Source organism: Centroberyx affinis, unplaced genomic scaffold (genome assembly GCF_046629955.1).
Source record: "Centroberyx affinis isolate AG114_WGS23_722 - 3 ecotype Tasmania unplaced genomic scaffold, CSIRO-AGI_Caff_v1 ptg008366l_1, whole genome shotgun sequence".
Lineage (NCBI taxonomy): Eukaryota > Metazoa > Chordata > Actinopteri > Beryciformes > Berycidae > Centroberyx > Centroberyx affinis.
In genome coordinates, this window is record NW_027284156.1 from 48,113 (window position 1) to 73,644 (window position 25,532).

A 25,532-nucleotide genomic window follows, 5' to 3' on the forward strand; every position below is an offset into this window, starting at 1 on the left:
CATGGATAGAAAACGGCTCTGCTCCCAGCGATCCTCTCAGGTCAGAAGGAGCAGATTGTTGCATCTCGGAGTGTGTTGCTCTGCTGGCTGCTGGGAGGCGGAGCCTGCAGTGATACTGTCCATCACCCTGACCGAGCCCAGGGCCCTGAGCCCCGAGCCCCGAGCCCCGGACCCCGAGCCCAGGGCCCTGAGCCCTGAGCCCTGAGCCCCGAGCCCTATAATGAGTCTCTTCCATCCCTGTAGTTCTTGAACCCACAGACAATATTGGCTCAGCTATTGAGTCAGCTGTCAGTTGAAGCAGCAAGCTCCGCTGCCTCTTGTCCAAACTGTTCGTCAAAATATTTCCAAAAAAACGTTTGTGTCTCCACAAGAGGAAACATGACTCAGTTCCTCCATTATGCAACTTTCACTAATCAGGAAATCACAGAACTATTTCTCTCTGCCGCAGCACAGACCGCTGTGGGGTGAAAGGCGGTTCCTGGTGGAGTGATCTGGTTCTGGACGGTCAGGTCAGACTGTAAACAGTAGAGTTCGGTAGAAGACGATCCGCCGAGTGGAAACGGTCGGTGCCGCCGCTTTCCGGGCCGTGGAGAGAAATACAGCGGTCGCTCTCCAGATCGTTTTCACAAACGGCTTTTTGGAAATATTTTGATAAACAGTTCAGACTCATTGTTGCAGCAAGAGGCAGCAGAGCTCACTGCTTCAACTGACAGCTGACTCATTATATACAGGTCCAAAATCAATGAACTTCTCCTTTAAGGTTGTTATTGTGCAAAAACAGACATTTTATTGTAATTTCCCAATATTTTTTCAGTTGCTGTATCAGTTTTTAGTTACTGGATCTCACAACCAAAGGAAGTGTGAATCTACATATAGCCCTATTTGCACAACACTGGTATTATATGGGGACCTCATGTAATTAATGAATGACCCCCAACCTCTGTGTTTCATGAAAAACATTCACACAGGATGATGAAATTTGGTGAAATCACTGTTGCCCTGGAAACAACTGTATATGGTAAGATTTTTGTCTCAATAAAGAAAATATACTAAGTGGAGTGGACTGCCCATTCCCCATTAAATAAAGACAGCTGACTTAAAACTAATAAACCAACTGGAAAAATCTATTGACATTTTTTTGGAAATGTCTACTTTTGGAGAATAACAACTCAAACTCAATTTTGGTGAAATTCCTCCGGGTGCTACGCGTTTCATTTTAACATCAATAAATCATCACCACATTCATTTTGAGACATCAGTATAATTACCGTAAACAAACCAGACCATCAGTGAGCAGCCTGTCAGCCTCTCTCAGCCTCTACTCTGCATCCTCCATAGTTTCTCTACCTGGTGGATCTGGAGGGAAATCTGCTGGATCGCTTTACGGCACAAAACAGGAAGAGGTTCTGTTCTTCCAGAGCAAACGGAGCTAAAGCTGAAAGAGTTTCTGGCAGCAGATGGTGGAAGGAGGGAAAGGAAGATGGAGAAATCACTTCCTACATGTTGATCCTCTTCAGGGAGGGGGAGGGGGGGCAGGAAGCAACGGGGCTTATGGGAAATGTAGTCTTAATGTGGAGAAACACTAGAACGAACAATACTGCTGCTGTGAGATAGAGACCAATCATCTCCACCAGGCTCTCATCTGTTTACAGTAATTATACCAAGGTATCATGATAGACTGATGTTTCTAAATTCTACCTGTGGTACCTTTAAGAGGTTTCCTGTACCTCCTCCGTTTACCTTCACTGATCTTAACAAAAACAGATCCATGGAGGTAAACTCCCATCAGTCGCCCTCCATGCTGACCTTTGACCTTTGACCTTTGCTCTGTCACATCAGTAAAACTCAAATCAAGGCCAGAAGGAGGAAAGCAGTGCTGGCTGCTGAGCTGCTGAGCCGCGGCCCTGCTGCTGCTGCTGCGGAGGCTATTTGTCGATGAGCTTGGCCAGGCTCTGTCTCAGGCCGCTCAGGTCGCAGATCTTGACGTCCAGAACCTCGATGACCCGTCGCACCTCGACCTCCGCCTCCTCCCGCTCCTCCCGGCTGGAGGCGAGGGTCTTCTCCGTGCTCTGAACCCGATCCTCCAGCTCGGCGTTTCGCCTCTCCAGCTCCTACAGACAGACACAGAGACATATACACTAATCTGTATAACAGTAGATGGGAGTTTTTGCTCTACAAACATTTCTCAGAGGCAGAAATAATCTGATTGGTTGAATTAAACATCAGTGGGCGGAGCAAAAGAGCCACAGTTTTAGATGTGTAAGTAGGTGTGTGTACTGTACAGATTGAAGTTTTACCTGTACAAACGTTTCTTTGAGGCAGAGCTGCTCCGGAGAAAGAAATCTGATTGGTTGAGTTAAGACCTCAGTGGGCGGAGCCAAAGAACCACACTTTTTCTGGCTAAGTAACATTGGACTGAAGCCCAGTGAAAAAGACAAGAGGTAAGAGAGGAGGAAGCTAATATTATGAAGCCTAGCGCTCTGCTGCTAACTGAAAAAATACAATATATCTAGGGCTGCAACTAACGATTATTTTCATTGTCGATTAATCTGTCGATTATTTTCTCGATTAATCGATTAGTTGTTTGGTCTATAAAATGTCAGAAAATGGTGAAAAATGTGGATCAGTGTTTCCCAAAGCCCAAGATGACGTCCTCAAATGTCTTGTTTTGTCCACAACCCAAAGATATTCAGTTTACTGTCATAGAGGAGGAAAGAAACCAGAAAATATTCACATTTAAGAAGCTGGAATCAGAGAATTTTGACTTATTTTTCTTAAAAAATTACTCAAACCGATTAATCGATTATCAAAATAGTTGGCGATTAATTTAATAGTTGACATCTAATCGATTAATCGTTCTAAATTAAGCTCTAAATCTATCCATACTAAGTTATCTATCTTCCTCATGACTCTGAATAACTGTGGTTTGTTTTATAAACCTTATTTGCTATATTATTTATATTCCATTTTCTTTTGCTGTATCATATTCCCATTTGCTGCTGCAACGACCCGGTTTCCCCCTGGGGATCATTAAAGTTTAAATCTTCTCTTCAGTAGCTGGTTGAGAGTTTTGGTTCTACTGTATAATATTAAAGAACAAATCGAGGGCTTGGAGCCAAAGGGGCATAAGTGCGATTTTGGGCGAATATGAATATTATATATCAATTGAAAGGTCTCAGGGAGATCTTTTCAGTGCCAAAAGGACACAACTGAAATCATGACCCATAAGTTTTAATTAAACAAAAAATTAAAGCTGTAACAGTAAAAGTAGGGTTTTGTTTGCTGCCAAAAGGGCGTAACTGCACTTACGCCCTTTTGACACCAAGCAAAACCCTTTTGACACTGAACAGCATTGTGGGTAGAGGATTCTAACAGCACTTAGGTCAACTCAAAATACATGCTAACGTAAGTCATGCTAGCATGGTAGCATGATCACATCATTTTTAGTATCCTATTCATATCCTAATTAATATTCTAGGTCAATATTAGATGAATGTAAATATGTTAATATTCCCATTAAATACTTAGGCCTATAGATTCAAAATGTTATTTTATAATGTTAGGAGTGTGAACTGGTCAAGATGAGCTCTGATAGTCGGACTGCTGGTAGCTGAAGTTCTCCCTCAGTGTTATGAGGAGTTTTACAGTCTGTGAATGAGTCCCAGGACACATCAATAAGTGATGTGTCCTGGGACACATACAAACATGTATTATACTAGCAAAAGAAAAAAGAAGTAGTAGTTTAGAATCAAAAGTAGTTTCTTATGTCTATAGAGGTTTATTAAAAAGGTTTATTATAAGTTTTTAACAGAGAAAATGTATCAGTCAATTTGATATGTTCCATGTAGCTACAATTTTAAAGGCCTTGGTGAAAGTTGCTGAGCATTACTTCAAGATAAAGATATTCATTCTGATCTTGTTTTATATTTCAGTGTTGATTGAAGTGTAATTGCTAGATTTGTATTAAAATGAATGTGTTTTACAATTGTTTACTTACATACGCCCATATTCTGCATGGCTGTATTGGGACAATGTTTGTGCCAAAAAGGTGTATTTCACTCTTTTGCCATTTTTTAAAAAGTTAACAAATATAATTAAACTTAAACTGTAGCAGTATTGTTTTCATGGTAATGCTCAATCTAATAACACAAAAAGTTAAAATATTGTGCTTAGTATGCAGTAACGGCAGCTGATCCAAGTTTGATCAAAATGTGTTTTGGCTCTCCTGTAAAATCTACTATAACACACTTACGCCCCTTTGGCTCCAAGCCCTCGATGTGTTGTGCAGCACTAATGCAGGACAGATAAATGCATGAAGGACTTTGAGATGGTTTGTGTTTTAGGAGGAAGACTTCATGTAAACCCTGTCAGCAGAGTCCCACTGAGCAGCGGTTTAATAGTGTGTGTGTTGCCATGGGGATCGAACCAGCAGCCTTCCAGCTCACCAGTCTCTCTCAGTCTGAACTGACTCTTCCCAAACTGCTTGTGGATTCTTCCCCGCACGGCTGCTGACTGAATCCACTTCACTGGAAAGTTCCCTTTATGGTTATTTGCTTTAAATTGTTTATTCTGCGAATGCGAATGGGCAATTTTATGCTTTATGAAGTAATTCTGTATGCCAAATGCACTGATGGATTACATTATGAACACAAGGACACGAAAGGACAAACATGAATATACATAATTCTCCACTGACTGCAGGACTAAAGATGACAGAGAACCTAATAAAGCCGATGCAATATGCATCAGCTCTGATCTCCTGCTTTAGAAAGGAAATTCAATACAATTTGTTTTCTCCTTGAAGTCCTCAGTTCTCCCGGCAGGTTCAACTGAACTGGATCAAATGTGTTTCGGTGCTTTACCAGGAAGCTTCTAGTGTACCGCACCGAACCAAACTGACTGTGTGTGTGTGTGTGTGTGTGTATCAAGGTTATTATAGTTTTGCATTTTTCATTAGTTTTTATTTTTATTTCGTTTTGACTTTTTGTTTTCAATTTCAGTTTAGTTTTAATTAGTTTTTAAAGCAGGTTTGCTAGTTTAGTTTAGTTTTTATCTTTTGAAAATGCTTAGTTTTAGTTTAGTTTGTATTAGTGTCAGTGTTAGTTTTAGTCTTTTTTTGTACTATGGGGTATTTGTCAGGGGCGAGATTCAAAAATTCAAAATACTAGGCTTATGTATGAAATATATTGACAAAGACGAAAACTAAAGACATTTTCTCTATAATTTTAGTTTATTTTAGTTAGTTATCTTTTTTTTTTGTAAAGCCTCGTTTTTATTTTTATTTCAGTTAATGAAAATGTTTTTTCACACCTAGTTTTCGTTACTTTGTTCGTTTTCGTTAACGATAATAACTTTGGTGTGTGTGTGCATTTGTGTTGGTCAGTCACTGCTCCTCAGGTTGTGGCAGGTTAAACACATTTTTAAATGTTAACTGTAACTATTAGCTGTCATGACTATCCATGGCTGACCTTTGACCTTTGACCTTTGCCCATCAGCTCACCTGGAGTCTCTGCTCGGCCTCCTCTCTCTCCTGCTCCAGCTCACTGACGTCCGTCTTCTTGCTCTGTAGACTGTGGATCTCCTGGAAACACAACAGCATCATCATCTCATCTCATCTCATCTCATCTCATCTCATCTCATCTCATCATCATCATCATCATCATCATCATCATCATCATCATCATCATCATCATCTCATCTCATCTCATCATCATCATCATCATCATCTCATCTCATCTCATCTCATCTCATCTCATCTCATCTCATCATCTCATCTCATCTCATCTCATCTCATCTCGCCTTTCGCCACCCTCTTCTCACAGTCCTTCACTCCCTCGGCTCCCAGGCTATTCCTAGATGTAGTTCTAAAAGAAGCTGAGTCATTTATCATAGACTGCGGGGTGATGATAAGATTTGGGACACCTTGATGTTAGGGGGGGGGGGGGGGGGGTTCACACACAGCACACCATGACCTTGTATGAGTCCTGTTACCAAAAGCGAACGTGTTTAGACGGCGGCGGCCCGGGACAGAGACAGAGTTATGGCAGTAGTGAGGTGGGAGGAGAGCTGCTTTGCTTTTAAAGGGATATTTCACCTGTTTATCCTTTCCTTTTTTTTTTTTTTTACCACGGAACATGGGTTTTGCTGAGCATGCCCAGTAAGCGTTTGACAGATGGTGCAGTTTACCCCAAACAAGCAGAAAATGTCACAATATGATATTATGGCACGGTAAAAAAAAAATCATTCTAAAGACAGCTCTGGAAATTGTTTTGAACTGATATCGAAGAGTTATTTAGGTTTTGATTTCAGACAGACGACTACTGACACCGTCTCAACTTTCATTCCGGAGCGTTCTGTGAGGCTGTGGCTCTTTATCTACGCTCCCTCCAGACCCAAGCACTGAATCAGCAGGAAATAACTACAGCGCTGAAAGATAAATGGAGGAGCCGCAGCTAGAAGGGCGTCAGTGGACCTTGACTCGCTTCACAGCAGCAGAGACAAAATACATATTCCCTCCTTCATTAATGTCTGCTTGAATGTCTGAACATTTTGTTGATTAATTAACTTTTGGTCAAGACAAAAAAAAGAGCTTATTGTACCAGACAGATCTCACTAAGAGCCTTAGAAATGATTTAGAAAAGTATTTTTTAGCCAAAATGACACTTTGCACCCTTCCAGCTTTAGCCTTGATATATTTAATATTAAAAAACTGTTTTTCTTCAGTGTTTTGGGGGGTTTTTTTCAGGAGGAGTTGAAAGATTTTTAGGTCCTGAATTCCCAAACCGATGCAGGCAGCAGCTGGACGACTACAGACATTTTCTTAACTTTCATTTCGGCTCTGTGTTTAGCTGGGCTTCAACATCGCTGCGGGCCGTCCCGTCAACATCTATTCAACAACAGAATGTCAGCTGGGAGTGTGTGATGTGCGCTGGTGTGTTGTGCGGCCTTAGGGTGCGTTCATGGGCTGCCGGGAAAGTCCGACAACCGGGAACTTCCAAGTCGGCCGCTAAACAGAGTTGTGTTCATGTGCTATTTGAAAAAAAAAATTAAACCCGGAAGACAAACCATAAACAAACATGGCTGTCCTGCAGCTTAACAAGCTGATTTGACAAACTTTATTCAACAACAAGGTGCATGTGTGTGTTTTCTTACTGTTGACCGACACAAAACTTATTTTTTTCATCTTGTTGAGAAGGTTAAAGGTCACCAAACTCAGGGCCTAAAACTTCCTCTGAGTTTCTGACTTCATTATCCAAATTTGGAGGGTGTTCATGTGAAATCTCCAAGTAGGAAAGTCGTTTTTCCGATATATTCCGACAGCACATGAACGCACCGTCCCACACTGCGGCTCCCTCAGGATGTGTGTGTGTGTGTGTGTGTGTGTTCTCCGTCTCTTACTTGGTCTTTGGCTTTCAGCAGAGCTTCCAGCTCCTCCAGAGACTGGCTCAGCTCGTCTCCAGTCTGACCAGCAGCAGCAACACTCTGACGCCCACTCTGAGCCTCCAGCTCCGCCACCTGCCACACACACACACACACACACACACATTAGAATGAGTCTTATCGGCCAAGTAACTGCACATGCAGATGACAGACTGAATAGTAGGAGGTATAACTCTGTACCAGTTTTCAATATTCGTGTTCCGCTTCATATGGGTTGTATAATTCTCTTTTTTTTTTATATCATCTATATATTGATTTTTAATTAGTATTCCATCTAAATGTACGTTTCAGTGTTGATTGGCTTTGATTTGTATATGAATGTATTTTTTGCATTTTTTTTATATTATGTATATTGATGTAATTTAGTGTATATTCATGTAATTTAATGTTTATCATGTAATGTGTTATGTACAGTATGTCAGGTGTGGACCCCAGGAAGATTAGCTGATTGCCACGGCATCAGCTAATGGGGATCCTTAAATAAACAAATAAACAAATAAACATACAAGGAATTTCACTTGGTGGGTTTCTCATGTAGGTCATATTAAATACAACACCACACAAAATTATGAAAGGTAGTATATTAATAAAATAAAAAATAGAAATGTAAGAAATAGGTCTCTTTTCATGGCTGTCAGAGCAAACCTCTCTACACCCTGTTACACCTGAACACATCATTCCTGTCACCTGAATTGTTGACTTCTTGAACCTGAAAACACACACTACAGGATTTAGAATCAAGTCTCTATCTGTTTAGTTTAATTCAGTTCTGGCTAAAAAAAAACAAATCGTCTAGTGGTGGAAATGCCAGATCCAGATCACCACCGAATCATCTCAAACTGGAAAATAAGATGGGAATAGAGAGAGGGGGGGGGGGATGACATGTGACACAGGTCCTGGGCCGGGTTGTTCTTTGGCCCAAGACTGATCTGTCTGCCAAATTTTATATAAATATACCTGTAAATATTCGGTCCATATCATCTTTCCACCTGTTCAAAAATACCCTGTCTTCTTATTATAGGATCAGTTGTACATGTCCATAATAACACCGCTATAGTTATGTTTTATAACTTTATTGCTTAATGCTATCACTGACATTGATACTTTAATACTTTTCTATAATCTATGAATGAATGATCCATTTTTCATGATCTGCTTGGAGTATGATCTCCTTATTTTATATGTCTTATTATTTGATATTTATTGTTTTGTTTTGTTTTGTTAAATGTTTTGTCTAATTATGTTTATATTGTATTTGTTGTTAAGGACCCCCTTGAAAACAAGATGGTACATCTCAAGGGGTTATTCCTAATAAAAAATTTCCATATAAATCTGTTATTACGTTTTTTGAGAAATCCTGCTGACAAACAGACAAACAGACTAACTAACAGGAGAAAACGACCTGCTTGTCGGAGGTAAAAAGAAAATAATAAACAGAAATACATACAGATCTACAGAATACTGCAAGGAAAAAAAACATGCAGAAGTACACACACACATCCAAATGCACACACACACACACACACACACACACACACACACACACACACTATGCACACGTACATTAAAAAATGTAAAAAATAGTCTCACACACACACACACACGCTCACAAACACACATATGTTTGATGATTACTATTGATGGAAATGAGGAGAAGCAACAGAGGGTCATCACCCGCCCGCCCACACACACTTAACAACCAATACTTACAGTAACATGAGAAATAAAAAAGAATCAAAAGACATACACAATAATTCACCATCAACTAAGGAAACCCATTACCTGACAACTTCATACAGTCTAATTATTCTTTCTTTATACATTTTCTTGAACTGAACGATATTAATACACTGAGACTCAGATCAATACTCATTATGCAAACTGTCCCTATTTAGAGTTATATTTTTCATAAATTATTGGAATATTTTATATTGGAATATATTTTATAGTTATTTTATAAAGATGATCAAATGTTTTAAATATAAAATACTGATCTGAAAAGTAACTAGTAACTATAGCTGTGAAATAAATGTAATGGAGTAAAAAGTACAATATTTCCCTCTAAAATGTAGTGGAGTATATAAGTACAAAGTAGCATAAAATGGAAATACAAGTACAAGTACAAGTATCTAAAAATTGTACTTAAGTACAGTACTTGAGTAAATGTTCTTAGTTACTTTCCACCACTGAGTAAAGTTAATTAAACAGCGTCTACTGACTCTTCATTTCTATTTGTGTTTTACTGTAAGATGCTTTGGATAAAAGACTCCAACAGGCGGCACGACTTCACCTGACCTGAGACAAGATCACATCTGACTTCTGGCTCGCTCATTTACACTTGTGGCCATTTGGCTGTTCTAACAGAAACAGGTTCTGTGCTGTAGTGAATCCTGAGGGAACTGAGACCGATAAAAGACAAAAATCATAATCTGCTGTCTCAAATTGCTGTTACTGTTGTATAAAAGCAATATCCCACTCCAGGTCGGGCGGCTATACTGAATAACAGTGATTATCTTCGGCACTACTGATGATATACAGTATGACAGCTCTCCCTCTCATGTGATACTGCTTAATTACGCTCTGTATAGCAGCATCAACTGAAATGTAAATGTGTATATATATACAGGGAGAGTTTGCACGGCTCCCTGCTCCAATGTCAACATTTCCTTTTCCCTCCCTTTAGCGTCTCCTCTGCATTTTCACAGGCAATTTCAAAGTGTCTCTTTATAGATTCCACGCTACGCCGCGCCGCAAGCCATCCAAGCCACCCAGCTTTAGAGGACCGCTGTGTGTGTGTGTGGGGGGGGGTATCGCACGCTCCCATAGGACTCAACCCCATCCTATCCTCTCTATACGTGACAGCCACAGGCCCCCCGGGGCCCGGCAGCTAACGCTAACGCACCAGCTCCATCACTCTGATCTCTGCACAAATATACATGAGGAGAGGAAGCCTCGCTAAAGCCCTCGGATACATGAGAGCAGCGCTGTCTAAACTCCAGTTCCCGGGACCGATTTCATCTTCGCATTGACAGGAGACAGAAAAACCAATAGTCTGATACGTACATCTGGGAGCAGCGAGCTGAATAAGACATCAATGCAGAAGAAGAGTTAGGAGGGAGAAAACAACAGATGGGGACTGGAGAACAGTGAGCTCTCCCTCATCCTTTTTTTATTCAGTATTTCAGTTCTACACACAGAGGAACGAGGAATCTCCTTCTTCACATCTCCATCTGAGACACACGTACAGGCACGTGTTCGACAGAGGGATCAGAGGTCAGAGGTCAGGGGTCAGGGGTCAGGGGGGCAGCCAGGAGACCCGGCCCTAACGCAGGTAGGCCTTCAGTGTCTTAATCAAAAACCACCAAGGGTAGAAAGAGTATCAAAATATCTCACTCAAGCAGAAGTACTGTTACTTTACTGAGATTTTACTTGAAAAACGTCAAATTACTGCTGAAAATCTACTAAATGTATATCAAGAGTAAAAGTCACTTTATAAGAAACAGACATTGTTCCATATGATCTTTACCATGCAATGCAAAGAAGAAGAGTTCAGAGGTCAGTATGTGATATTGAGCATGATTTGTATAGACTAAGTTGAGCGTTCTTAGAATAAGACTCTGAAATTCACGACATTATTCGATCGGGGGCCGGATTCACAAAACCCTCTTAAGAAACAAAATCTTCTCAAGTGCCATTTTTTTCTTAACCTTAGTCTTAAGGAAAAAAAATAGGGAAAAATTATATTCTCAAAAACAGTTCTTATATATTTTCTTAACTTTCTTCTTATGTTTCTTCCTAAGAAAAAACTAAGAATAAACGGTATTCTTGAAATGAAAGTTCTCAAATTTGTTCTTGATTTTTTTCTTAACTTTAAGACGGCCCTTCACCTGTCTTAAAACTCCTACAGTGAAAAGGTAAGCCTCTAATATCATATATTTAAACACATTTTAGACAAGTAGGTTATAGTTCAAAGTCTTCATAGGTTCCCCTACACCTAACATTAAGATGAACATTTATTGTAAAGCTTTATTTGGTGTAGGGCCAGGTAGGCCTCTGTCTCATGTCTGTTGAAAATAAGATAGCAAATTTTACAGTTACCAACAGCAACCAATGTTTACATTTTTGCCCTAGTTGCCCTAAATAGGTTTTTCCCCAATTGTTTGATAGATGGAAACACTTTGGGTTGCCTCCTAGCCTTGTCTCCTAGCCTCCTAGCCTTGTCTCCTAGCCTCAATGGCAGTAAGCCTAAAGTTTATTAACCAGAATTAATTCAGGCCCTATTTTGAGAAGTTCTTAAGTAGGAAAATTAAAGAAATTCGTAAGAAATGAGACTGTTACTAAGAAAATATTGAGGAATTGCACTTAAGAGCCTTCTTAAGAACTTCCTAAAATTTCCTCTTATGTCATTTCTTAAGATCTATCTTAAGAACACATTGGTGAATCCGGCACCTGATCTCTAAAACAAAACTGAAACTGTCCATCCCCATTATTCAATAACATCCCTAAACTGATGTTTCGTTTGCTACCAGCTATCTAACTAGCTAGCTAGGCTAGCAAACTAGCTAGACAGCAACCAGACACAAACCAATACCGCTGTAGCTGGATGGATGTTAACTAAGCTAACATCATGGATAAATTTGAGCATTTAATGTTACAGTTGCACATGTTTGCAAAAGGCTTTGATGCAGATGTAATTTTCCATTGGCTAGTTTCTGACACCTTGCTAATGGAGAGCCTACAAAATAGACATGATTTAAACTGTAGCCAAGTAAAATACAACAGCCCAAACGTACTTAAGTTAAAATAAAATGCATGACTTCAAAAAATACTCAAAAACTACAAGTACACAAAACAGCCACTCAGGTACCGCAAAAAGAGCAAATGTACGTCTGTGTAGATTAATTTCAGTCATCCAGGTAGTAAGATGTCCAAAAAGTCCAGTGGATTTTGTTTCTAATTTTTTTTGGGACAAAGATTAATGTAATTTGTTAATAATTCCACCTTGGCTAACTATGTGTTGTGTGCAGTTGTCAGTTGTAGTTAAAACTCATGTATTGTCTTCAGAAGTGTGAAATCATGTGAGTGAGAATCATCCCGGTTATCCCAGAAGTAAATAAACCCAGAGAGAGAGAGAGAGAGCCTTTCTGCTGGGGAACAAAACAAACATGGCAGCCGCTCTCCTTCTCCTCCCAGGGTGATTTGTCTTGTTCCTGTAACTGGGGCAGGGAGAGGAGAGGAGAGGAGAGGAGAGGAGAGGCTGGGTGGCTGGGTGGCTGGCTGGGTGGGTGGGGGTAGTAAAGGGTGTCCTGTCCCAAAGAAAATCGCCTCCCTGCCCCCCTCTATACCCCCCTGCCAAACCCTGGAGGCCTGCTCCACTTTCAGCCACCTGGTTGACTTTGCTGCGGTGATGCAGGGGGTGGTGGTGGGGGATGGGTTGGCATAGGGGGTTCAGGGGGGCGGGCCAACCTTCGCCTTGGCCTCAGGAAGATGGATGAAACCCCAACATGGGCTAAAAATAACGGGCCAGCTTTCTGTTTCTGTTGATAATCATTTCACTGCAGATTAAAGAAGGCTTTTCTCTCTGTAAATTAAAGAGGAAACGTCTGCATTCTGGCCCTGTGGTTATCATGGGAGCCTGCCACCAGAAATATCCCAAGAAAGAGAGAGAGGGGGGGGGGGGATGAAAAATGCATCCGCAGTTTGGAATATACCAAGTGTTGTATGAGGATTTTGCTGTGATATTTATAGGTCTATGAATAAAACACATTAACATAACATCCAGTTGTTTCCAGAGTGGTCACTTAGTGGTAAAATGTCAGGAAACATCACAAAGCAGCGGTTTCAGAGGGTTTCTGCAACATGGGAGACAGCCGTGAACAAACCAGGAACGAGATGCATTTCATATCCTGTCAATGTTTGTATGTCTTGCAAAATCTGACGTTGTTGACAGGAACATGCACCCTGTTTCACCCTCTTTCATTTAAGTAATGTAGTATATATCTGTATTTCTTCTCCATGTAAAAACAGAGCAGACATACATGAGATATACAGACACATATCAGGGTTCAACGGTTAGGTCTACGATAATAATCCTGATTATTTTTCTATATGTTATAAGGGTTAGGATACATACAGTACTGTGCAAAAGTCTTAGGCACCCTAGATTTTTTATATACATTTTGTCTTAGATGTTTATTTATTTTCTGCATTAGTGTATCAGCAGACTGCTTTTTATAGCAATTTTTTTGATATTTAGAAACTTTTCATTTCATTATTTTTGAAAGCATCCTCGCTTTATGGATTTTTTTTTTACATGTGGCTAAGACTTTTGCACAGTACTGTATATCCTTTATATCATTAAAGAAGAACACGTGTCAATTAGAGTTACAGTCCATTTACTTCTGTCTATGTCTAGTTTACATTTCCCCCAATCATTTTGTAATGCATGCGATATGTAGCCTAATTACATTTTTTAACATTTAACATTTGTTTTTCATACTGGACAAGAATGAATGAAGGAGGAAAACGAGCACTGATATCTGCTACTATGCTGACTGTGTGCAGAAAGAGAGGAAGCTGGACCACTGGCACTGACTTGAATAAACACTAATATTATAGTTGAGATTATTAGGCTTGATGGTGTGGGGAACAAAATGAAATGTTTCAGTATCACCAAATACTGCAATTCTTAATTGTGGAAACAGAGACTGCAACTGTAAATTATTAATTGTGCAGCCCATATATAAATAGACTTTATGCAAATGTATGTATACAGGCATACACATGCATACATACAGTATACTCATACATTAGCATGCATATACATATACACAGACTGAGGTTTGGTTTCTACAAACGTTTCTCAGAGCCAGAGCTGCTCTGGAGGCAGAAATAATCTGATTGGTTGAGTTAAACCTCAGTGGGCGGGGCCAAAGAACCTCAGTTTTTCAGAGCACTTCAAGTTAGCTAGCTGGAAAACTTGAATGAGAAAGAAGGAACTCTGGTGAAAATATGAATACAAATATTAATGATCACTTGTATTAATGACTTGTTTTTTTCATTCACTGATGACGTTGAAGGTCAGCAGCTAGCTAACTAGCTAACCTAGATAACTTAGTATGGATATATTGTATGTTTTCAGTTAGCAGCAGAGCGCTAGGCTTCATAATATTAGCTTCCTCCTCTCTTACCTCTTGTCTTTTTCACTGGGCTTCAGTCTAATGTTACTTAGCTAGAAAAACTGTGGTTCTTTGGCTCCGCCCACTGAGGTTTAACTCAACCAATCAGATTATTTCTGCCTCCTCCTATACACCTACAGAACCTGTGGAGGTTTCATGTCACCTGGTCTCGGAGGCGGTCTGTCTCCTCCTGGTACTCAGCCAGCTGTTTCTTCCACTGCTCCACGCTGCTGTTGGCCTCCTGCAGCGCCGCCACCAGCTTGGCGTTGCTGTCCTGCAGGGTGAAGAGCTCCGCCTCCAGGTTCATCTCACAGATAGACCTGAGGGGAGAAAGAGATAAATATCATTATTTTGGCTAGATTGATGCCCAGCTAATTATTGGCAGTGTGTGCAAAACAACTTTGACTTTTTACTTCATCTGAGAGTGAATTCCCTTCACCTGCAGCGGCATGCTTCTACACCAGAGCAGGAGTTTCCATACTTTTTCATATCAAGGACCCTAAACAGATACAGTGTTAAGCCACAGACTTCTGCTTGGCAAGATTTCTGACCCAGGGATCAGTCACTTGACTGAGATGTTTATTGTAAGAGTGAAGCAACACAAAGTGAAGTTGCACTTGTTCTGTGATTCCCAGCAGCTCAGAAGCTGTTTGCTGTCAGCTGGATGTGTAAAATCTGTCTGCTGTGAGGTCTAAATAAAGGAGGTTGTACACAAAGGAGCGTGAAGTGTTCTCCTGTATCAAGGCTGTGCCTCCAGCTGTCATGACAGAGACCTTTAACCAACTTTGGCCAGAAAGGAGCAGAATATTGTGATTTGCTGTAATAGTGTGGCGTTGTCAGCTGAGCTGCCAGCAGCTGAACAGATTAAAACCATTCATCCCTATCTGGAATAGTCCTAATTATCTGTTCCTACTGGTTTTATGGTTTAGGCTCGGTTTATTTGCACATATAAACAATAAAAACTGGAGAAAGAGAGAAGAAATACAAATTGTGTGGGAGAAAACCCTGAGGGTTTTATAAAAATATACCATAGCAACATACACAAAGAAGTCAAGATGACAAGCAGAGCTGCAGGTGAAGTGAGCGACAGAAACAGATGAAAGACGTGTGGTGAGGGTCGGGTGGAAGAGGCTCTGCTGTGGGTCTGGGTCCCATCTGGCATGATTAAAGGAACAATCAGTAATATTTTACTGGCTCATTGTACAACGGCTCATTGGCCTCTCTCAGATACATTGGCATCGAGCACGTCAGAACTCAGGGAAGAGGAGGAGATTTAAATCCCCTCTTCCTCCAAAGAGAAAGTTTTTACATTTTCACTCTCCCGACTCTCACACCTAGAGGTCTGAACCAAGAGTATGAGATCAAACATTTTCTCTAAAATAAAAAATAAAAATGGTGGTAGTATCATGATGGCTCTCCCTACATATATAGGTATTTCTCTAGACCCTGACACACATATCTGAAAAAATGAAAAAATGTTTAATTATATAAATAAAACAGGTGTGTCTTTTTCCCTTATTGTGTGTTTTTTTTTCTTTTTTTTCCTTATTGTGATTTTTTCCTTATTGTGATTTGATCTAGCTGACTTTTTATAGAAGGGTGTTAAGACCCAATTTCTTACATGAATTTTAAGATTTCTTCTTTTCCTCTAACTTAATACAATATTTTTGAACGTAGGTGATGTAGATTTTGATATATGGGATGTTGTATCTGATATTATGTCTATGCTTATATATAAGATATACATGTATGTTTGATATTTTTGAAGTATGGCTTTTGTACTGCTGTTTTGTTTCTCTATGTATCTGTTTTCTATGTACTTGAATTGTTATTTATTTTTGGATGTTTACCACCCTGGGCGGTTTGGATGGTTAACCACAGCTGCCATCATAGAGCTTGTCAGCCTATGGGTGTGCATGATGTATAAATATGGGTGTGGTTTCCATTTTTCAAACATTTTGACCTGACGAAGATCCAAGTAGGATCGAAACGTTGTCACTGTTAAACTTTTGTGTCATGGAGCGAGTGTGCAGGCATTACTCCTTCTTTCACTGTACAAAATAACCAGTGGTGGGTAGAGTACTGAAAATCTATACTCAAGTAAAAGTACAATTACTTCCATAAAAAATGACTCAAGTAAAAGTGAAAATTACCATTTGAGAAACCTACTCAAGTAAAAGTAAAAAAGTACCTGGTTAATAAATTACTCAAAATACAAGTTACTTTCCATTTTAATATTTTTTAGGGTGTGCGGGCCAGTGCAAAATAATGAGAAAACAGCACTTGTTGATAAAACTTTCTTAGCCCTTTATAAAACAGAATATAAGTCTGTTTAACTCTAGTATTTACAGATATTATCAAAGTAACCAAACCTATTACAGCCCCAAAACGCAGTACATACCGAATACAATACAATTAATTAAAACTCAGATTTTCTGTTCTGTAGTATTACTCCCTGTACCAAGACCTCAGTCAATCAACTAGAAAATGAAAACTTGCCTCCATTCACATTTTTCATTTGGGGATTTCCATTTGTTGGAAGCTGCTTATTTTTCTTCCAGGCAGCTGGACACTTGGCCTCTGCAGTAGAGGAGCTCCCCCCCCCACACCCCATCCCCACATTTAGAGCAGACTAGTTGTAACGAAGGTATAAATGGCAAATGTAGTGAAGTAAAAAGTAGATTACTGGCTCAAAAATATACTCGAGTAAAGAGTAGAAGTACAGTTTAAAAACAGGAACTAAAAGTACCCACCCCTGAAAATAATAATATATAATATATCATAATATATCAGCGGGGTTTGCCAGTGTTGCTGATCAGAGCCGGTCTGTTCCCTCAGTGGCTGCTGAGATTCCTCACATCAGTTTAATAAGACAAGGCAGAGTTCATCAGATCCGGTTTCTGCTCAAGGTCAGCAGGGATATTTAATAAACCAGAGAGCTTTCAAATGAGAAACTGGGGTTTAGGAAGGAGCGTCTTCACCAACAGCTCCTGTTGCCCGTGACGACCAAACCAACAGCCTTCTCACCATAGCAACCGCTGACAAAACCATATAGGCCTTTGATAACGGTAAAAAGAAAGAGTCTGGTTAACAGGTTGTAAAACGTTTCTCTGCTTCCCGTCTCAGATGGAGAGCTGAGGATCAATACAGGCCATGATAATGATGATAATTATGAGCTGAATACTGGGTGAGTCAGAACGGCTGGTCAGTGGCCACCTGCTGCACACACACACACACACACACACACACACACACACACACACACACACACACACACACACACACACAGAGATCCATAAAAGGCAGAAAGTTAAAGCCTTGGGCCTGACTGGATTGCTTTCAAGCTGTTCTATTAAAAACAGCCCATCACAGTAAATTGCAAGAAAATTATTTGAGCAGTTTGCCCTGTCTGTGTATTCTAAATAGGTAATGACACACACACACACACACACACAAACACACACACCTCTGTAAAACCAGGGAGCATCCACCTGTAGCTTGGTGATTTATTCAATGTGGGAAAACTGATGAATCTGTTTTTTCTAGAAGTGAGACTTTCTCTTTATTTCCTCTGTCAACAAGGACATTCTTTTTTCATCTGTCTGTCTGTCGTTTGTCTGTCTCTGTCTGTCTGTCTGTCTGTCTGTCTCTCTGTCTCTGTCTGTCTGTCTGTAAGATATCTCAAAAAGTAACAAACAGATTTGACTGGAATCTGTTGGACAGGTCGCCCTCGGCCCAAGGATCAGCTGATTAGATTTTGGTTGTGATCCGGATCTTGGATTTCCACCATCAGACAATGTTGTTTTTTTAAGCCATAATTATTGTGTTGCATTCATGCGCTGCTGGGAAAGTCTGACATCCAGGACTTGCAAGTCATGCTGGTTTGCATTCACGTGCTATTTTATCGTCAAATCAAATCTGGAAGACAAACGATAAACAAACATAAACCGTTAAAGATATAAACTGGAGCTTTGAAGTTGGAGAGCGGATCAGCGTTATTTACAGACTGGAGGAGATTGTGAAGGAAACAGAAAGGACCGAGGCGGCATTTGATTCTACTGAAATCTTATATTCTATTCCAAAATGCATGTTGTTTTTCTATTTTGGACAGAAAATCATTACCTGATGGTATTTATTCAGTATCTTTGAATTTAGAGGATCCAGTCTGTTGGAGGAAGCAGTTTGCCAATCGAGGGTTTAAGTTACCAACTGTCCTGTGGAGCTGCAAGAGGAGACTTCACACGCTGGAAGCTCCAAATGGCAGCAAGAGGTAAGTGTTTGAAGAATTCACAGTCCAAAAATAGAGTAAAGTGATGTCACTGAACTGTTTCCCGACCCGGCCGGGCTGCGATGCTTTCTACCAAAGGAAACCGAAGAGACGAGAGAGGAAAAGAGTCCAGCTTTCCCTGCTGCTGCTCAGGAGACAGTTTGGATTTCACTCTTCAGTTCGGATCGGTCTCTTCCTGTGTGGAGAAGATTTCCTTCCAGTGAGCAAACTGACAGCAGAATTTAATTTGGACAAACTAGTTAGTTAGTCTCATCTGACGCTCCGCTCTGCTGCAGCATCACTTCCTGGTTGAGGCTGAGAAGACGGCTGGACTTCTACATTAAAATCTTGCCTAGTGCAGCTTTAAAAAGAGCTACGATAAGTGTTTCATTTTCTGCTGTCAGTCCTTTTTGTCAGGTGTCACTGCTTTTCAACAGGAAATAAAGAAAGTGTTGAGCTGTGTGTTTTCAGCGGCTCGGCTCCCTCTGTACTGTTTGTAGACTTAAAGCTCCATATCCTCCAGTGTCCAGAGTTTTATTTTGTGTCTTGAGGTCCATTCAAAGCTGTGTGTGTGTGGTGTCATGAACCAAAAACACTCTCAATCCATTTTCCAGCATCTCTCTGAGCCTTACCAAGAACAGGCCGTTTTTGTCGCCGTGTCTTTAAGGCTCATTAATATTAACGACCCCTCTGTTCCGATTGGCTAACCGTTTCAAGAGTGAAACGTGAGACTCCACGGCCCGGCGGCTACAGGTAGGGAAAACTCTCCAGTAATAAACAATGACAACCGCTCGACCGCTTTGAAAAAAACACTTTGTTAGTCTATTATTTCTTACAGAAATGATAATGAGCGAACCTTTGTGACGTCACAAAGTTACAGAAGTCCAAACGGCTCGTTTAGAGGCTCGCTTTTCTAATATGGATTGTGTGGATTTAGTTGGCGACCGTGCGTTTTGATACTTTCACCATGTTTAGATAGACCATCCAACTCCTTTATCATCACAGAGGAGAGGGGAGTTCTGCTTTACACCATGTGGACCTTTAAAACAACCTGCAGTCTGCACAGCGTTCTGTTCAGCACTGATCTGGTTTCTGTGGTTTGAATCCGGGTTGCCGGCTCTGTGGTAAACTCTCTAAACTAAAATCAGTAGACTCCCGCACACTGTCTTCACTCAACAAGAATTTAATAAACGACACAACGTTTCGGTCAAGCGACCTCCGTCAGGTATCTGAATAAACAATACAATGGGGCCTGTTTATATAGGGGAGCAGGAAATATGTATGCTTTGTATTATGATGTGAGCATCTACCAATGTCCTCACATGGTCAACTTGACCAAAAATTAGCCTAGCCTACTATATGGCTTGGATCTGCCTATCTCCCATTAGGATTTTACTCCCATGTAGCTACATCTTTAGGTTTGATTCAGTTGTGATTGACTTTCCTCCTTTTGTATAAACCCACATTTCTGTGGTCTTTACTCCTTTTTGATACATGTTGTTTGGAGTCGTGATATTGGATGCTATTTATGGATGTTACAAAAAACTTTTCTGATTGTTAATTTTATGATTGCCATACCTTGCCACCTGGAGGGACCCTTGTACCTCACTAGGCACTGATTTGTACCAGGAGGTCACCTGATTACCTTGGCCCTATGATTGGACCATCTTATTTCCTGTTCTCCTATATAAACAGGCCCCATTGTATTGTTTATTCAGATACTTGATGAAGGTCGCTTGACCGAAATGTTGTGTCATTTATTCAATTCTTGTGAAGACAGTGTGCGGGAGTCTACTGATTTTACTTTGTCCTGCTCCTCCGACGCACCTGGTGCATACGGTCGTGCAAAGATCACCTTTTTGTTAAACTCTGTTAAACTGAAATGGAATTAAAACATGGAAAAAAATACATAACTGAAAACTAATGAAAAATCCCAAACCATAACACCCCTGATAAACCGAACCAGCAGTATGTTGATGGTCATGTGTGTTAAACAGAAGCAGGGTTAGCCTAGCGCCTCAGAGGTCAGAGGTTAACCCGGTGCCTTACCCCTCTGACAGCATCTTCTTGATCCTCTCCTTCTCTGAGCTCAGCTCCACCTCGGCGCTGCGGCTGCGGATCAGCTTGTCCTCGGCCGGCCCGTTCACCGTCAGCAGGGGCGGAGAGTGGCGCTCCTCCGACAGCTCCTGCACCCACAGACAGCACAGACAGCACAGACAGCACGGCAGAGGTGGGAGTGAGTCGCACATGTGCAAGTCACAAGTCTTAACCTTCAAGTCTCAAGCAAGTCCCAAGTTACTGTGGTGAGAATCAAGTCAAGTCAAGTCGAGTCCCTGCTACAAGTCAAGCAAGACAAGTCAAGTCATATCTGATGATCTACCCCAGATTTTGTTTCCACATTTAAATCAGTTAAAAGACAGCGGTCATGAAAAGTTGAGTTGTATTTTCAACATTAACGAAAACTGTTGCAGCCTGCTTACATCTTATAAATCTTACTGATATTTGACATTTTGTGGCAACCAATAACAAGCCTCCTAAAGGAACAACAATGGAGAGTGGGGCTCTGAAATTATAATACAGCCCTATAGCTGTAAAGGGTTCTAAAGTGAAAACAGAAGTATGAAACAAAAAATGTACATCACAATGTTAAGCCTCCTGCCCTGGCCCCCCTTCAGCCAGGTAATAGTAACTTCTCAATATCAATATCTAGAAAAATGCAAATATTTAATTAAAAAAAAAAGTCAGTCATCTGTCTCAAGTCTAAGTCAAGTCTCAAGTCATGAATACCAAGCCAAAGTCAAGTCGAGTCTTTTATCAATGTTAGTCAATCAAGTCTCAAGTCCTCAAATTTGCGACTCGAGTCAAGTCATGTGACTTGAGTCCCCCACCTCTGCAGCACAGACACAACTCTCCTGTAACCAGAGTCTAAAGGAAAGCAACAGCAGTTCTGTAATGTGGAGGCTGGCAGCTCAGATCCTGTGGAGGTAAAACACCAACACACCAGTACAGTTCTGTATCTGTAACACATCTGTTATGGATATGGTGCAGTATGAGCACCCAGAGGTGGGGACCCACAGTTTTAACTGCTTGAGACTTGACTTGACTTGGGTTCTGGTGACTTGGGACATGACTCTGACTTGTACTTTGATGACTTGAAAAGGTTTCTAAAGTCTTGACTTGAGATCTTGTGTTTGTGTAAATGACTTAGATTGAAAGTGATGAGATTTGTTCCAGCAGACGACTGAATTTAAATTCTGTTTTCTGAATTTGTATGGAATGATTGAATTTATTGAAGTTGAAACTGATTATAGAAATCAAACTCATGATGCTCTTAGCAAGTTTTTATCCTATTAAAACCATATTGCATTGAAAAGTCCTAGATATTTAGTTTTCTTTAAGATATTAAATTGATACTGGACTCTTGATTTGTTCTGACTTGACTTGCTGTTCTACATTTAGACTTGAGACTTGACATTAATGACATGGACTTAACTTGGACTTGACTTGGTGTTCTACATTTAGACTTGGAACTTGACTTGAGACTTTTTGTGTTTTCGTATCATACCACTAGTAGATTATTGGTTTATAAGTTTAAAAGTTTGCACGATTGTGATCGAAGGAGCACATGGAGCCAGGTGGGGGGAATATTTGATACCACCAAATATCGCATTATTGAATATCAGCCCATGCCTAGTACTAATATACTTCAATCATACCGAACACACTGTACTGAGCCAGCGAGGGTGAACTCTTCATGTATGTTATTAAAGCTTGACGACACTCCAGAGTCTCAGTTCTGCTGCTATGTGAGTTTAGGAGGAAGCAGTTGATCTTCTTAGACGCTGCCGGGCCGCTGTGGCATCATGGGAAGGAAATGGGAGGAAAATGGGAGGAACATGGGAGGAACATGGGAGGAACATGGGAGGAACATGGGAGGAACATGGGAGGAACATGTACCCTCTGTGACACTGAGTGCTTCCCCCTGACCGCACACTGAAGCCTGTGAAGCCCTGTAGTTTCTGACTCCCTCCACCTTCTCTCTCCTCACTGCAAACTGCTGTGAGGACAACAGATGAGGAGGATGGACTGCCACTTTAAAAGAGTCTTATAATGAAAGGGGAAACTTTAAGGTAAATGTAAAAAATATCATTTGGAAATTAGATTTTTGTTTTCCTGAGGGTTTCATGATATGTAAATGTTTCCATCTTTTACATGTCTTTCTTTCTTAAATTGAAAATGAAAAGTAAAGGTCAAACACAGGAAATGATATTATCCATAGGCACACACAGAAAAATAAAGGTGCTGAAAATGGTTCTTCAGAGTGATGCCATAGAAGAACCACTTCTACATTCTCTAAAGAACCATTTCTGCTCTCCTTTGCTTAGACACCTGCATCGTGTTTTAGTTTATCTGCCCTTATAGCCTTAGTTATTTTCCACATGTATGCCATCACCCACCATCCAATAATTAAGAACCTTTTAATAGGTAAAAAAGATATTAAAAGGTTCTTGAAAGGTTCTTTGTGGAACCAGAAATGGTTCTTCTATGGCATCACTGCGAAAAACCTTTTTCGGTTCCAGTTCGCACCTTTATTTTTCTGTGTGCATGTGGAAAAACATTTTAGATGACTGATGAAAATAGGAATATAAGGTATCAAATGAAAATGATGCGAAAACATCTGCTTTAATATTGTGTCTACTGACTTTTGCCTTTCAGCGTCTGTTTCTCCGTTCGTCCTGCAGCTCTGCAGCAATTCAACTGTTTCAGAGCTAAAGTGGAAAGTGAGGCAGCAGTCCAGACGGTTCAGTGTCACAGAGACAGACAGCAGACTGCTGGAGACGGCCACCGGCAACATTTATACTCTGAACTAATGCTGTTTTCAGTATTTTACATAAGGGCTGGTCGATTAACGCAGAAATGATACTCCTGATTATTCTGTAAGATATTGTAATCACGATTATTAACACAGTTATTATTAACGCAATTTCAACACGGAAAGAAAATTATTTTGCTGCACTTTTGGCATCGTGTATCAACATCAACATCGCCTATTTTCAACCAAAGCTGTATCTTACGTGTGTGTGTGTAAGAGTGTATGTGTGTGTGTGTTGTATGTGTGGCTGAAAGGACATTTTTTTTTGTGGAGTGTATTTTCTATATGTGTACTGTATTTCCTTATCTATTAATTAACATGAAGCACATTGAGCTTACCTGTGTATGAAATGTGCTGCACAAATAAAACTGACATGACAGTGGATGTTCTAAATGAACGTGTCAATATAACGACAAGCCACTATTCTATGGTTACTGATTGTGGAAATTAAAATGTTGATATGTAATAATGTACGAGTCACTGTGCAGCTCTGCTAGTTCCTCTGGCTGCAGCGAGGCCGGAGTCGGTGACAGGAGTCGGAGCCTCCACGGATCCGGAGCCTCGTCAGAACAAACCGGACGCGACACAGCGGGGAGACGGGGCAGAGCCTGACGTGTCAGAGCTCGTTATGTCCCATCTCAGCTCCTGTAGCCGGCTCCACGCAGAGCGCAGAGGAGCCCCAGCTGCTTCCCTGCACAGCCTCACCGCTCTGATGGGATTTCAATTCAAAGGGAAACTGGCTGAGGTGCAATTCTGTTCATCTGCCGAGGCGGCGTGTGTGTGTGTGTGTGTGTGTGTGTGTGTGTGTGTGTGTGTGTGTGTGTGTGTGTGTGTGTGTATGATATGGTCCTGCGGCTCAGTGAGTTGAACCTGGATCTGGGCTCACTCATGCTAGATGTATTCACCCATGGTACTGTACTGTACTGTACTGGATAAAAATATCCTCCCAAACCGGCACATGCTGTGATGTGTGTATGTGTGTGTGTGTGTGTATGATGGAGGGCTTTCAGGTGATGTAACATCCTCTGTCGGCCATGTTGGAGGTCCTCAGCTCTTACAGCTGAACTACACTGCAGGCGGACATTTGGCCGTTGTTGCAGCACGACAGTTTGAGCCGCTACACCGGATCTGTTCAAGTTCTCATATTTAGCAATTGCAGCGTATCCAGTTTGAGCTTTGATAGCGTTGATGGTTTGTAAATGTTTTACTCAAAGATTTATTTATGCATCCTTTCTTTTGTTTATTGATAAATGACTATAATAAGCAAAATCTTGGCATTTATATACATTTATATGGCTCAAATACACCAACAGACGGCTGCATAGTCCGACAAAAATAGAAGCCATGTGTGTGTCCAACGTTGCAGCTCCAATCCGGCGATGCAGCAGTCTCTTGTGTTTTTGAGCCATATAAATGTACCGTATTTCCTCTAATATTGGCCCGGGCCTTTATTTACCTCAATTGCAGAGGGTACCAGGCCTTTATTGGAAGCAGGCTTATATTAGAGACAGGCCTTTATTTCTAATTCCCTCTGTTTGATGAGTATATTTGCTCATATTTTAGTACGAAGCCTCCTTGTTTTCTGATCTGCTTCTGTTGGGGTTCGTTAGGTAGCCGTTTTTTTGTTACTGCGACGCATTACCGATAATTACGGTAATCGACGACGGCACGCTCCAGAGACTTCCGCCAGGCACCAGGAGTTTACCGGTATCCACCGTTACTTTTAACTGTGACCAGCAGCTCTACAGCTCGCTCTGTCGGTTGGTTGGTTGGT

At 40.8% G+C, this 25,532-nt stretch overlaps 1 protein-coding gene across 1 annotated transcript in view; it reads right to left on the reverse strand.

Annotated features, from left to right (window-relative positions):
• Positions 1–1,925: 1,925 nt before the first annotated feature.
• The window catches only part of LOC139640113 (homer protein homolog 3-like), a 61,483-nt gene continuing 37,876 nt past the window's right edge, over positions 1,926–25,532 (reverse strand). The window contains exons 6-10 of the mRNA XM_071514281.1: positions 20,935–21,071; positions 14,782–14,938; positions 7,399–7,515; positions 5,501–5,581; positions 1,926–2,111 (exon numbers count right to left, since the gene is read on the reverse strand). Of these exons, the coding sequence (XP_071370382.1) occupies positions 1,926–2,111; positions 5,501–5,581; positions 7,399–7,515; positions 14,782–14,938; positions 20,935–21,071 (678 nt within the window). The remainder of the gene's footprint in view (positions 2,112–5,500; positions 5,582–7,398; positions 7,516–14,781; positions 14,939–20,934; positions 21,072–25,532) is intronic.